Consider the following 15,638-nt stretch of genomic DNA (forward strand, 5'->3'; position numbering starts at 1 on the left):
TATTGCAAAACTATCTATAACATTTTTGCATTTAAAATATACAGGCAACAACAATTTAAATTTCGCTATTAACATCACTTCTAAAACATTCAACGATAACAGCGAAATAATTAGTATAACATTATTTAAAATTAAAATTTCGATATATTGATAATTATCGAAACACAAATTCTTTCACTTTTTAACATTACAACACATTTTTAAAATACTTTTTTGGTCCACACATATATTTTTGATCTACTTTTTTATAATTTATTTATATTTAAAACACTTTTTGCACTATTTAACGATTTATGCATTACTCACCATTCGAGATCCGTTCCCCTTTTTGGAAAGACATAAAATTGCCCTCCCTCGCTGCAGCCAACAACACACTTTCTCCAATTTCCCTTCGATTTCGGCATATTGTCTGTAAAATAAAGTTAAAAATGATTAAAAAGTCATTAAAATATCTTGCAAAAATTAAAATATACTTACACCTCCACAAGCTGCTTTTTGGTTTTCCTTTTTAATCTTCTTATAAATAGCTGAACATGGCCGTTACAAATAGAGAGAAAAAATAAGAAATATCTCCATTCGAATATTAATTTTGAGGGATTTCAATCTGGTCGTCCCTCTTCTTCCAATTTCGAGTCGTCAAAACCTCCTCCATCCAGTCAACTGTCAAAGTCGAGGAGGTTTTGACGTTTGATATTGCGCTCTGACTTCCAATGACATGAGAGTTGTACATCTCTTTATCTCTGTTGTTGGTCTCCCTTTTTGTGGATTGGGCAGAGAACACTTAGGTCGGACATGCTTTCGTCCGACCATATTCTGCAAGTGGCTGAAAGCAGATTGTTTCGGCTGCGGCGGTACGCAGTGAGTTTGAGAAAGAAACTACACGGATAACTGTTACGCTTGCAGCTTTTCGACGTCGAACCTCCCTTGTGTTTATTGACGGGGGCTTTTTGCTGCACAAAGTGGGAGACGTATCTTTGGTGCTATCAAATAGTGATCAGAGTTAATATTTGGTCCTCGTAGCGCGTTAAAAACTAACAACATTATCGATTTGTTTGTGAGTGTTTCGATCAGGAGACAGCCATGTAGCTTGATGCATTTTCTTCATTCTCTTGAGCTGAATTTATCGAATGTTGTGCCGAAGACACATTCTTTACTTACCCTATCGTTGAAATCGGCAAGCACGATTTTGACATCATTTGGGGGCAGCGCTCATAAGTGCGTTCTAAGCGCTCATAAAAGGCATCTTTTGTCGTCCTTTCTCTTACCTTGGGGCGTGGCGCAAAAAAGCAATATGTTGATGAATTATGGTTAGACGTTCATCCACGAACACGACACGGCGACGGAGCCTGTTTTTCTGCACAAATCCAACACAAAATTTGCGCTCCTTTAAATGTCCACTGTGGTACATTTCACAGGGACCCACCTTTTTCCGTCCTTTTCCCGTCCATCGCTCTTCTTGGATAGCGGTGATGACAGCCTTTAGTCGTATAAGGACATCAACCAGGGCAGAGACTCGCCTCTGCAATTGCTACTAATTGTAAAGGGGATGCGGTTTTTAACTGTAAATGTTTGACAGTGATACTAAACATGTTTTAACATAAAGAAAATTACTAAAAATTAACCGTTTATATTAGATAAAAGCATTATTATACTAGTAAAATTGTGTTTTTCAGTGCAATATGATATTCAACAATAATGAAAATAACTAAGTTTATTCTTAATTTATTTTGCAGTTGCCCCAATTAGTAGAGAATAATCCACTTATATCAATAGAAATCTTGCTAAGGCTTATGAAAACGGTGGAAATAACGGAATATTTCAATGTTTTGGTACAAATGGACATAACATTACATTCAATGGAGGTTGTTAACAGGTAAGAAATCGTATCATAATTATTTCAATTTTAACCGGATACTTTTGGATACATAAAATTCATTTATGAAAACGTGTTGTTTGTATATTAAAGCTTCATCACAAAAATAATCACAATGATACTTTAATAGTTAAGTAAATGTAGTAAAAACAATTATCTAATGTGTGCAATCTAAAAGATGTGAAATCTACATTAAAAATGGCCAAGAGTAAAAAATACATTGCAGTTAAAAAACTTTCGGAATCTATATCTCCAAACGAACGAAAAAGTAATACAACTCTGTTTTTTAAAGAAAATCTCCAAAATCCTGAAAACATAATGTAATAACAAACATACAGTAGCGGACAAAAAAAGTGGACACTCTAGAAATGTGTGATTTTTTGATTTTCTTTAAAAACAAAGAGATATATGATATCATTTGTTATGCAACTAGATTTATATAAGTATTTCCAACATAAATACAATTTTCAGTTAAAAATATTTTTTTTCATTTTCGATTAGAAGCCAAAATAAAATATTTCCGATATTTGAATTTCAAATATGGTATTTATTAAAAATATTCTTAAAACTAAGCGCGATGCAATAGAAACTCGATTTTTAATGTTAGAGATACCAAAATGTCCATATAGGAAAAGTGCTCTTCAATTGAAGGGGCCATGTTCTCCAGTAAGAGCTGTTGGTATTTTATTTAGTTAACATTTCCTGAACTGAATTAGGGGCAACTTTCCAGCACCATGTTAACAAAAACACCCCAGATCATTAGGGTCCCCCCTCCCCCGCCTAACGGTACTGCTGACACAAGCATTATAGAAACGTTAACCAACTTCTGCGAACTTGCGACATATCGTATGAACCGAAGTGGTTAATTTTATTTATCTGAAAATAAGACTTTGGACTTTCCATTTTATTTGCAATGGCGTGTGCACTCATGAAAATAAATAAAAGTGTTTTCTTGTATCTGAATAATGTACTTAGTATAATAAATACTTTTTTGTATATGAAAGTTTGCTTTGTTAATACTACTTCAATTTAATGTCACTACAAGTAAGTGTCCGCTACTGTATGTAAAGTTAAAGTAGTCCAATCTACTTTTATTCGCAAACATGTACAAAACAACAATGAGTTTGGAAAACTATAATTTTAAGCAAAAGCTAATAAAATTGTAAAATCTGCCACAAAACATCATTGAGGTTCTATCATAATTCAGTTGAAGGAGTCGGATGTTTTGTTTCTTCGTACCATGCATTTTTAGTACAGTGAGGTGTGTTATCCTTAATCAATTTGGTGGAAAGAGGTTCCTTTGGTATAGACACCCCAATGCACCCCATGATTGATCTAGTACCTATACACCTGTTATAGTCATTTTCGTTCATCTTGTTGACTTTTTCCTTATATAGTAATCTCCGCTTAAGTGCCCCTTAACACACCTGACCCTTAAGCGGGAAAGGCACTTAAATGAATCCCGTTTAAGTGCCTCGAGGCCAAGCTTTTTCTCAAATACTTCGATCAAACATTTTTTCTTTTATAATGAAAGTTACATTCATTTCTTATTAATAACAAAAATACTATTAATAACAATAAGTATGAAAAAAAACATTACAAAACTATGTATATTTTTTCCTTTTGACAATACTCAGCACATTCAATATAAAAATATTAAAAGGCACTTAAAAGAGGAAATTTGCAAAAAATGTATGTGTGGCTTAAATATTACAGGCATTTAAGCGGGAAAGGCACTTAAGCGGAGAAATTTAGTAAAAAACAAGTAAGGAAGGGCTGAGTTCGGGTGTCACCGAACATTTTATACTCTCGCAAAAAAGTTGCTAAGACAGTATTACAGTTTTGTTCACATAATAGTTGTTTGTAACACCCAAAACTAAACGAGTTAGATATAGGCTTATATATACCAAAGTGATCAGTGATCGACACACACCATCTCTTTGTCGATTTTAAAGCTGCCTTCGACAGCTTGAAAAGGAGTTGCCTCTACGCCGCTATGTCTGAATTTGGTATCCCTGCCAAATTAATACGGCTGTGTAAGCTGACGTTGAGCAACACCAAAAGCTCCGTCAGGATCGGGAAGGACCTCTCCGAGCCGAACAAAACTACAATACTCTCGTACAAAACTACAAAACTACAATACTTTGTTGCGAGAGTAGAATCTCGTAGCAACTTTGTTGCGAGAGTAGAACAACAATGCCGCAAAATATAGGCACATAAGCGGGATATGCACTTAAACGGGGACACTTAAGCGGGGATCACTATATACCCAATATCGCGGTTTGCACCTTTAATTGAGTTTGCATTACATATTTCTGAACCGAATAAATGATGTCGTAATATAAATAGGTGAGAATATTTCCATTTATGTTATGTCACCTGGTGATAATACGTCCACAAAATTTGGTACAAAGGATCGTCCTACTAAGGGCTATTTTTGGATGTCGTGGCCCCGCCCACAAAAAGTTTTTTGTATATATCTCGCCAACCAATAAAGCTATATAAACCAAACATTCTGCAGTCGGTTCCCTTACGTACCCCACCATACACCATGAAAATAGTTGAAATCGGATAATAACCCACCTCCCATACAAATATTAGGTTGAAAATTACTAAAAGTGCGTTAACTCACTAACGGAAAACGTCAGAAACACTAACTTTTACAGAAGGAATAGCAGAAAGAAGCTGCACTCAGATTTTTTACAAAATGGAAAATGGGCGTGGCATCGCCAACTTATGGGTCAAAAACCATATCTCAGGAACTACTCGACAGATTTCAATGAAATTCGGTATATAATATTTTCTTGCCACCCTGATAACACGGATGAAAAATGGTTCACAACCATGCCTGCTTTCCATACAACTCAATTTTGAATTCAATCTTATTCCTTCACTTTATAATATATACATAAGGAACCAATGAAGATAGCGAAATAAAACTTTACACAAATACTGTATATGATCTGTGGCATCACTTGCCTAAGTGCCTAATGGTAATTTTTTCACCCAAAAAAAAATCGGTAAATATCTAAGATATCTCAATTTAATTCAGAGGATATATTTTCCTTCGAATATTGTGTCTCTGTATCAGAAATGGTTAAAATCGGGTCATAGCTTCCCCTAGCTCTCATATAGCTAATTATAGGATTTTCAAAAATACGTTGGTCTTAATAGCTTAAAAATCGGTTAACCCCTTGACGTATTTCCACGAGCCTGGCTCGATACAATTTCTATGCCTAGCACGATTTAAGGTAAGGTTTGACAACTTTTTTTTTATATTTTTTTAAATTTTTTTTTTATTTTTTTTTTCTGAACCATCAACATCTCAAGAATATTATGTTAAAGTTTTAGGTCATTCGGAGAAAACTAACGAAGTTACAGCAGGTTGAATAACGGTACCTATAACTTAGGTTTGCGCGCCTTCCAGCTACCTGCGCTGAGTGTACAAAACTTTGAATCGATTTTCCCAAATATGTCATTTTTAAAGTCGGTGACCAGCCTACAGAAAAAACTACTGCATCGATCGTTTTGAAATTTTGTACAAATATTCTTCATATCTCTTCTAGCTCTCGAATGACGTCGAGTTTTTCAAAAAATTTTAATTACTAACAATTGTACAATAACAAATAGGTCGATTTTTTCGACTAAAATCGTCATTTTGGCTTGGAAATGGTACAAAAATTGAAAAATTAAAAAACAACTCGACGTCAATGGAAAGATAAACTATTAAACTAAAGAAAGCATTTTGATTTTTTTTTTGTTTCCGATTATCCAGTGATGCTGTAGGCTGGTCACCGCACAAAAACTTCTTTAACCATAACGATAAAACTTTTTTAAGTATCCTTCAAATGTTGTACTTTCATATAATCTAATATATAAAATTCTCGTGTCACGGTGTACGTTATTGAACTCCTCTGAAACCGCTCGACCGATTTTCGTGAGTCTTAGCGTGCATATCGGCTAGGGTGGAGAATCGGACAGCATCTATTTTTCATCCTCCTAAATGTTAAGGGTGGTCCACCCTTAAATTTTTTTAACTCTCCGCGAAGAAAATTAAAAATTTTCTAAAATCGGAAAGTTATTGGTTGTTGAAGTTCAAACCGATCTGGCTAAAGTTCACGTCCAACCGAACATTTTACACTCTCGCAATTTATTGATGTAATTTTATTAAGATAACACACAATATGACCTATATATTCGGCATAAAGTCCCATAGAAAATCATAACATATAGTATATAAGGGCTGATGTGATTCCAGAACCAATTTCACTCATTTTCACCACCAAGGTTAACGGGAATAGGGGTAACTTGGCACCTGTTAGTAGGCAAACAAACGGCACATTCGGCCTTGAAATTACTCCTAAATTGCAAATGAACGAAACACCAGTCGGCAAAATCGCCAAAAATAGCGCTATAACGAAGATTTTCCAAATATTCAAGAAGTCGCTGGAGGTACTGTACAGGACTTTAAAAGATCTTGATTGTCGATAAACGTTTTTGGTGGAGCCATGATTCTGTTAACAGATGATTTACGCCAGACTCTTCCAATTATTCGTGGATCAACTGTTACTGACGGGGTAATTTCATCATTTAATTTGTGGCGACACATAAAGTATCGCCAATTAACAACTAACATATGAGTATTTTTGCAACAATATCAAATTGCGATTGTAGAAGCAGTTGGAAATGGTAGGGTCGCAGTTGACACCTCGATGGATTAATAGCATTTCCAACAGATTTCTGTCACTTCATTGACTTGAAAGAGAAGTTTTCCTGATATGAAACCTCAATATGATAACCATAAATGACTGATTGAATGACCTATATTGGTGGTAAAAAAACAAAGATATCGATGATCTGTTTGCGACAATTTAGAATTTCGGTCCAGGAGAGTTGACACAGCTACAAACCAGGATGACGTAGTCAATTATCCCAAACTATTTAAAATTGCCTGTACTATCACCACTCACTCTGCAATTAAAAGTAAACATAAATCGACCTCGAGTAATGAATATCGTCGCCGAAGCCAAGATTGGACCAACTTAATTTAATGTGTACCTTAGCCACAACAACGTGTGGCCGGGTCTGCTAGTAATAAATAAAATAAACCTACAGCATAAAATTTAAAAAAAAAAAAATTCTTGAAAAAAGGTCTTTTTCGACTTTTGATATACATAAATATCTTGAACATGGAGCGCAATATGAAATAAATGGTAAAAGTTAAAACAATATTAGTGTAATACCATGTTCTGACGGCCACTTAATCCCAAGATTTAGGCTGTCGAGTAGTTTATCTCACTAATCTACTCGATTTAACAAGATTTCGCCATACAAAAATAACACTTCTTAATCTCTTTACCAAGAAGATTTGAAGCTGATCTACTCGAAATCTCCCTATGCGAGTCTAATTTAGCGTCATCTGTTGATCAGATTTTTAATCACGGGTGATTTTCACTACAAACCAAGAATGATAGAAGACAAGATTATGACATAGTGACGCGCTCACGACCCCCGAATGGGAATAGGCAACAGAAGAATTGTCTAATGGAAAACGGAAATGTAAAACATAGTGAACCAAATTGAATAATGTGCAGATAAAATATCGCAATGAACGTGATTCTTAAAATCGTCATCTATAATATGATCCATTATAATAATGGTAATTATAATTAAAATTATATGTTTTGTTAGAAAAAACCGTTGCCAAAAAGTAACCAATAACCGGTTACTGTACACAGTACCAGGTTTTTTTGTGGCCCGCCCGTGGCACCGTGGGTAGTCGGATGATGTAGCGAAAACCGGTTTTTTGCAAAAACTTCGACGAGTGGATAATCGGTTTTCTTAGAAAACCCGGTTTTTTGGGTCGGTCAGTGGTCGGTTTTGCTCGTGCATTTCTGCCCGAACACTTCTCAACCGATTTATGCCGCACACCCCTTATATCTGGAAAATACGGACATATTTATAATACGTGGTTTCGATGTAATGTGATTTTTTCCTCTTTCTTCATATGTGTTCTTCATGTTGTTCGCTAAACTGAGTACTTACAAACCTCCGATGTTCGTTATTTAAGGTACTCAATGTAACATATTTCGGAAAACTACTGTACTTCAATGTATATTGCACAGCTCTGTGCAATACTTCGAAAAGATTTCTGAAGAAAAAGAAAAAAACAACAAACACATGCGAGAGCTGTAGTACATAAAAAATTTGCATTAGCTCTGCTGTGCTACCGCTCTCAATTTTTTGCTACCGCTACGCCAGAGCATAGCGCAGAATTTAATTTTTTGCTCCCGCTCCAGTTATAGTTTTTTACCTAACAAAACTCGGAGCAGAGTAGAGCACATACTTTTACATTGTTATGCTATGCTATGCTGTGGCTCTCGACAAAGTGGGAGCGGTAGCAAGAGTAAAATGAAATGCTACGAGAGTAGCGTAGTTTTTCATACGCTGAAATAAACTCTTTATATACGACTTTTTTGTACTATTGTTGTTTAATTCCGCCATTGCGGATTTCTTTTTCAAATTATAACATTTTTCACTTAGACTTTTAAATAATAATTAAGCACTAGCCTTGACTTCAGCTCCTTGTTTTGGTTTTATTGTTTTGTACTACCGTGCAATTTGTCAATTTTTATGGGTATGCGCTGAGTTCAACATGTCGGATATCTGGGGTCTTGAAAAGTTATAGTCCGTTTTCTACAATTTTTTCTCAAGTGAAGCCAGAGATGATATGTACTATTTGTGTAAAGTTTTATTCCGCCATCTTCATTGGTTCCTTATGTATACATTATAAAGTGAAGGAATCAGATGGAATTCAAAATTGGGTTATATGGGAAGTTGTCGTGGTTATGAACCGATTTCATCCATTTTTCACATGTGTCATCACGGTGTCAAGAAAGTATTATATACCGAATTTCATTGAAATCGGTCGAGTAGTTCCTGAGATATGGTTCTTGACCCATAAGTGGGAGATGCCACGCCCATTTTTCATTTTGTAAAAAAATCTGAGTGCAGCTTCCTTCAGCTATTTCTTACGTAAAATTTAGTGTGTCTGATGTTTCTCGTTAGTGAGTTAACCCACTTTTAGTTATTTTCAACCTAACCTTTGTATGGGAGGTGGGCGTGGTTATTATCCGATTTCTTTCTTTGGACTGTGTAAGGAAACGGCTGAAAGACACGACTGCAGAAAGTTTGGTTTATATTGCTTTATTGGTTTGGGGTTATATACAAAAAACCTATTTGAGGGCGGGGTCACGCCCACTTTTCAAAAAAATTACATCCAAATGTGCCCCTCCCTAATACGATCCTATGCTCCAAATTTTATATTCATAACTTTATTTATGGCTTAGTTATGACACTTTATAAGTTTTTGGTTTTTGCCATTTTGTGGGCGTGGCAATGGTCCGATCTTGCCCATTTTCGAAAGCAACCTCATCAGGGTGCCAAGTAATACGTGTTCGTTAAGATATCTCAATTTTTACTCAAGTTATCCGTTGCACGGACAGACGGACGGACAGACAGACATTCGGATTTTGACTCGTCTCGTCACCCTGATCATTTTGATATATATAACCCTATATCTAACTCGTTTGGTTTTATAACTTACAAACAACCGTTAGGTGAACAAAACTACAATACTCTCTTTAGCAACTTTTGTTGCGAGAGTATAAAAATGACATAGCTAGCGAGAGTAAAGGAACATAAAACAAGTAGAAATTATCAATCTGATTGCTGGTTTTGGCAATAACGTCGTATTACTTCTTAAAAATTTATCATTCTAATATTGAATAAAGTGTTATTCAAGATCTTTTAAACTGAAGTAAATGCATGACAGTAAAAATTAAATTAACTTTTATAATAAACAAGTAAGGAAGGGCTAAGTTCGGGTGTAAACGAACATTTTATACTCTCGCAACTTATTGCTATATTTTAATTGAGATCACACACAATTTGACCCACATATTCGGCATAAAGTCCAAGAGAAAAACGAAAATCATCATATGTGGTATATAGGCTGAGGTAATTCCTGAACCGATTTCACTCATTTTCATCACCAACATACATTATATCTTAGAGTACATGCTCACTTCATTTGGCTAAGATATTCCACATATTAACCGATTTATAAGCTATTAAGCCCATCGTATTTTTGAAAATCCTATAATTAGCTATATGAGAGCTAGGGGAAGTTATGACCCAATTTTAACCATTTCTGGTACAGAGACTCACTATTAGAAGCAAACGATTTCCTCTGAATTAAATTGAGATATCTGAGAGATTTACCGATATTTTCGGTGAAAAATTACCACAAGACACTGAGTTCTTTATATTCGATCTCCGGAGTATTGAAAAGTTATAGTCCGATTTCGACAATTTTTTCACAAGTGATGCCGCGGATCATATGCAGTATTTGTGTAAAGTTTTATTTCGCTATCTTCATTGGTTCCTTATGTATATCTTATAAAGTGAACAAATCAGATGGACTTCAAAATTGAGTTATATGGAAAATTGTCGTGATTGTGAACCGATTTCATCCATTTTGCATTGAAATCTGTCGAGTAGTTCCTGAGATATGGTTTTTGACCCATAAGTAGGCGACGCCCCGCCAATTTTCTATTTTGTAAAAAAATCTGAGTGCAGCTTCTTTCTGGTATTTCTTCTGTGAAATTTAGTGTTTTTGACGTTTTTCGTTAGTGAGTTAACTCACTTTTAGTAATTTTCAACCCAACCTTTGTATGGGAGGTGGGGGTGGTTATTATCCGATTTCTTTAATTTTCGGACTGTATTAAGAAGTGGCTAAAATAAACAACTGCAGAAAGTTTGGTTTATATAGCTTTATTAGTTTGCGAGATATATACAAATAACCGATTTGAGGGCGGGGCCACGCCTACTTCCCCAAAAAAATTACATTCAAATATGCCCCTTCATAGTGCGATCCTTCATACGAAATTTTATTTCCATAGCTTTATTTATGGCTTAGTTATGGCACTTATGTGTTTTCGGTTTTCGCCATTTTGTGGGCGTTGCAGTGGTCCGATTTTGCCCATTTTTGAAAGCAATCCTCTCATGATCCCAAGGAACATGTGTTCCTAGTTTCATTAAGATATCTCAATTGTTACTCAAGTTATCCGTTGCACGGACGGACGGACGGACGGACAGACAGACATTCCGATTTTGACTCGTCTCGTCACCCTGATCATTTTGGTAGATATAACCCTATATCTAACTTGTTTAGTTTTATGAATTACAAACAACCGTTATGTGAACAAAACTATAATACTCTCTTAGCAACTTTTGATGCGAGAGTATAAAAAATATTTAAAAAATTAAAAAAAAAGAATAAATATTATATTGAACTAGCTGACTCCGAAGTCGTTGCAATTATTTGTTTTGAAAACAAAGTTGAATTTGTATAGTGTTGAAAAACATTTATTTGCGATTTTTCTAATTTTTTTTCAATGTAACGCCGCTTAATAAACAACATTTTTTGTCTTCTGTTCCGGTGCGTAAATGTAGAGAGAAATGATTTTTCAATTCGTGAACACTCCACGTATAGCTGGCCGTGTGAAAACATGGCATTTCCAGATTTACGCCACACACCTCCAGCGACTGTCTTTGAGACCTGTTGATTGTCATCCCAAATGCAAGTCTCATTGGAAACTGAATACGTTTGAACTGAAATGGCAAATCGTTGGAACTCAAAGAAATTCGTGGAATCAAATATTCTGCCCCCCTGTAAGTCTCTTTCAAAATTCTTGCAACTATTACATTATTCGATAGCTGCTTGAAGATTGCGAAGAATAATAAATGACAAAGCATAATATTGACAAAGAATTTAGAAATTTCACTGGAAAATTCACAGCTTCGTCTTCATTTTCAACATGATCGATCGATGTGTATGAACACAAATCTCCCGGAAGTTGACTTTAAGTCGTATAGATTAAGTCATCGACATCGGTATTTTTTGGCAGTTAAAAATCTGCGTGCACTCAACCAATCGTAGTTACGATAAATTTGGCTAATGTTCGGATTGATATCAAACCATTAGAAATATTAACCGGAATTTGTCCAATTCTTTGCAGATCTTCTGCGGTGCTATCCTGTTGTGGGAACACACGCATATTCATGGACAATGATATGGTTTTCGCGTGCCGCCACAAGTGCGATGACTTGAGACATGCGTTCAATTCATCCGCCGCTGTTGATTTCGAAATAACAGAATGTTTTTGACAATAACAGTATCATTACGCCACCAAAGCGACGATTATTATTCCACAGATCTTTCATTGATCTGTCAAGTGCTTCTAGAAAATTACGCTCATATCATAGGTGTTTCATAGATTTGCATGTTTAACTGAAGCTACAGTGTCGAATGTGCCGTTCTTCCAACTTCAAGTAGCGTTTCTGCAATTCCAGTAGATGCGAGAGCCAACGTAATGCCATATTGAGATCGTATTGTTGCCAAAATCAATGATATCAGAATCAATCAGGATCAATGTATTTGTAAAACTAAGCGAGATAGATATTGGGTTATATATACCAAAATGTAGACGTGACGAATTGAAATCTAGATATCCGTCTGTTCGTGGAAGCGATAACTTTAGTAAAAATTTATATATCTTGATAATACTTTGTGCAAAATATACAACTTCCAAGTACATTTTTATTTTGTTTGGTACCTTTCACAAAGTACTTTCCAAAGAACTTTATATGCTATATTGGGGAGGCTTATCCTTGATTTATTTAGGTATTTAGAGCGGACTGTGGGACCTCGTGTTGTGGTAGCTCGTAACTTTGCAAGCTAGTCGGTCTGATTCTCTCCACTGCGAGACGACAATCATAATGGGCTGTTTTTTGAATTTTCCGATAGCCAATAATTTCGATTGCAGCTTTACATAAAGACCTTGAAATGCCGTTCCCTTATACCGATTTGTTGATGAGTGCTCTCAGAGAGCAGGAGTGAAAGTCGAGTAGAAAATCGTTCGGCTGTCGGTTGTGATTATTTTCCTTGGTACCTTTCACAAAGTACTTTCCAAAGAACTTTATATGCTATATTGGGAAGGCTTATCCTTGATTTATTTAGGTGTTTAGAGCGGACTGTGGGACCTCGTGTTGTGGTAGCTCGTAACTTTGCAAGCTAGTCGGTCTGATTCTCTCCACTGCGAGACGACAATCATAATGGGCTGTTTTTTGAATTTTCCGATAGCCAATAATTTCGATTGCAGCTTTACATAAAGACCTTGAAATGCCGTTCCCTTATACCGATTTGTTGATGAGTGCTCTCAGAGAGCAGGAGTGAAAGTCGAGTAGAAAATCGTTCGGCTGTCGGTTGTGATTGCAGTTTCTCGATGTCGAACATTCTTTGTGTTTGACGCGCTTTGCTACACAGAGGCAGGAGCGTAACTTCGATGCTAACAGGTAGTGTACCTAGTTGATATTTGGTCATCGGAACGCACGAGAACACTTGAGACAAGTCTTCCGTCTATCATGTGGATTGTGTTTCTCTCCCACCACGAATCTCACACCTATCCTTTATATGGCCGCTGTAGTAAATGTCACAATTCCACACTTTGCATAAAAAGCTCGTTTCTCTTCATTCTCTTCTTCCGAAGACATAGAAAAGACAATATGTCAGAGCACCTTCTCAATTACGTTTAAAACTTCAAACATGCACTCGGAACTGTTTCTTGCGCTAGTCCTGTATGGTGACCTTGTCAAATTAGTAAATGTCACAATGATCGACTCGTCTCAGTCCTTGACCCGACCATCGCATTTCTTGGATTGCGGTGATGTCAGCCTTTACTCTTACGAGGACATCAACCAGCTGGGCAGAGGCACCTTCCCAATTAAGGGTCCGGACATTCCAGATGCATGCCCTTAAATCATAGTCCTTAATACGTTTGCTGTGGTCCTCATCAAAATTGGAGTTCCTTATCCGAGGCTATTGCTTCCTGTTCATTTGTGATTTGTTTTTATGTGGTGGGTCCCAAACCCTACGCACATCCGCAGAAACGGGTTCGCCTCCTCACTTTAGCTCGCCTCCAACGGATGTTTGTTGGCTACCCAGAGGATACTTGGTCTAAAACCGGAAGTCGTGAGCTGCATAAATGTTTCCGGGGGTTCACCATGTACCTTTGTGAATGGCTTTATGCGGAAACTTAGTGCTCATTATGATTGCTGAGAGAATGGTTACCAATTACAGTAATCCCCGCTTAACAGGCAAGACTTTTGAGACAAGGCGGGAAAGGCACTTAAATGAATCCCGAATTAATAACAAAAATACTTATTAATAACAATAAATATGAAAAAAAAAACATTTCAAAAATTACTCAGCGCATAAAATGTCACAAATATGAAAAGGCACTTAAAAGAGGAAAATTGCAAACAATTTCGTATTTGTGGCTTAAATATTACAGGCATTTAAGCGGGAAAGGACTTATTTAAGCGACGTTCTTAAACGGGGAATTTTTTTTTCAAAAGTTTTTGGAAAAAATCAGCTGACTTTTTAATTTAATCTAGTTCACTTTTATTTTCATTTTCGTTCCATTTTTTATTATCCCCTTCTCTTTTTTCCCTTTTTAACCAGATTTTTTTTTTTTAATTTTAATGACATTGTTTTTCATTTTTGAACACAGTGTTGCACACGATACGATGGTGTTTTAATGTTGCTTATTTGCAAGGGTGTAGCCATCACCATCACCACTCGTATATTAGCAGGACAATCTACTTTAAAAATAGTGCAAATATTATGAAGAGCCAGCATACGTTTACAATTTTAACCACTTTTTCAGGGGCGTAATGCATTTCTCGAGCAGTTAAAAGGGATGGAAACCGCGCTTTTAATACCCCAAATACACGTTCAATAATTGATCTACCTTTTGAAAATTTCGTATTAAAGTAACTTTCCGCAGAGTTTTCAACAGCACTTTTATAAGGAGTTAAAAGCCAATGCTCTAGCGGATGTCCAGAGTCGACTATAAGAAAAAAAAAATTTAAGATTTCGAGTTATGGAGAACTTCGAGTTATAGAAGTTCGAGTTATGGAATATTTTTCTCCTGCGAAACGACCGTTAACTGATTTTATGATCACATATGAGGCATTCTCTGGAAAAAAAGCTACTTTAAAAAAAAGTTCTTTACTTTCTTTGGCAATGATATATTTTATAGTATATGTAAAACCTAAAATAAAACATACGGTGTTAGGTCTGTGTAACGCGGGGTTTCCATACTGCAAGGGGCCAAAGTTTTTTGTAAAATATTTTCGAACCGCCATAACTTTAAAACTAATGAACAGATTTTAAAACACCAACTTTTTTGTACAGAATTTCTGAAACTTTAAAACTATGTATCGTAAAAATTTTTAAAATTAATATTTCATAGCAAAAAATGAAAGTTTTTTTTTTTGAATTATTTACCCTTTATGCCCCCTTCGATTTTTTTCGAAAATATCTTAAAATGTTCCAAGGAAAATAAAGAACTTTTTTTTCAAGTGGCTTTTTTTCCAGAGAATACCTCATATATAGGTTGCGAAAATGTATATATACAAAATATAAATATATATATCTAAGAAAAGTACTTTAATATGCAATTTTCTTACCATCATTGCATTTATGCTGTGCTTTAATTTCCTATTGATATATAAATGTTCATTAATTGTTGGCCGTATCATTTGGATGTGAGTAAAATCCACCACTCCAATTACTCCTGGAATTCCACACTTTGCATAAAAAGCTCGTTTCTCTTCATTCTCTTTTTCCGAAGACATA

General features: G+C 35.6%; 1 protein-coding gene across 7 annotated transcripts in view; it reads left to right on the plus strand.

The window, feature by feature from the left end:
• The window catches only part of LOC105219887 (CCR4-NOT transcription complex subunit 11-like), a 128,631-nt gene that overhangs the window by 67,376 nt on the left and 45,617 nt on the right, over positions 1-15,638 (plus strand). For all 7 annotated transcript variants that reach the window (XM_054234386.1, XM_054234385.1, XM_054234388.1 and 4 more), the window contains exon 3: positions 1,734-1,873. In XM_054234386.1, coding sequence (XP_054090361.1) covers positions 1,734-1,873 — 140 coding nt within the window. The remainder of the gene's footprint in view (positions 1-1,733; positions 1,874-15,638) is intronic.

Source organism: Zeugodacus cucurbitae, chromosome 6, assembly GCF_028554725.1.
Source record: "Zeugodacus cucurbitae isolate PBARC_wt_2022May chromosome 6, idZeuCucr1.2, whole genome shotgun sequence".
In the NCBI taxonomy this organism is placed as follows: domain Eukaryota; kingdom Metazoa; phylum Arthropoda; class Insecta; order Diptera; family Tephritidae; genus Zeugodacus; species Zeugodacus cucurbitae.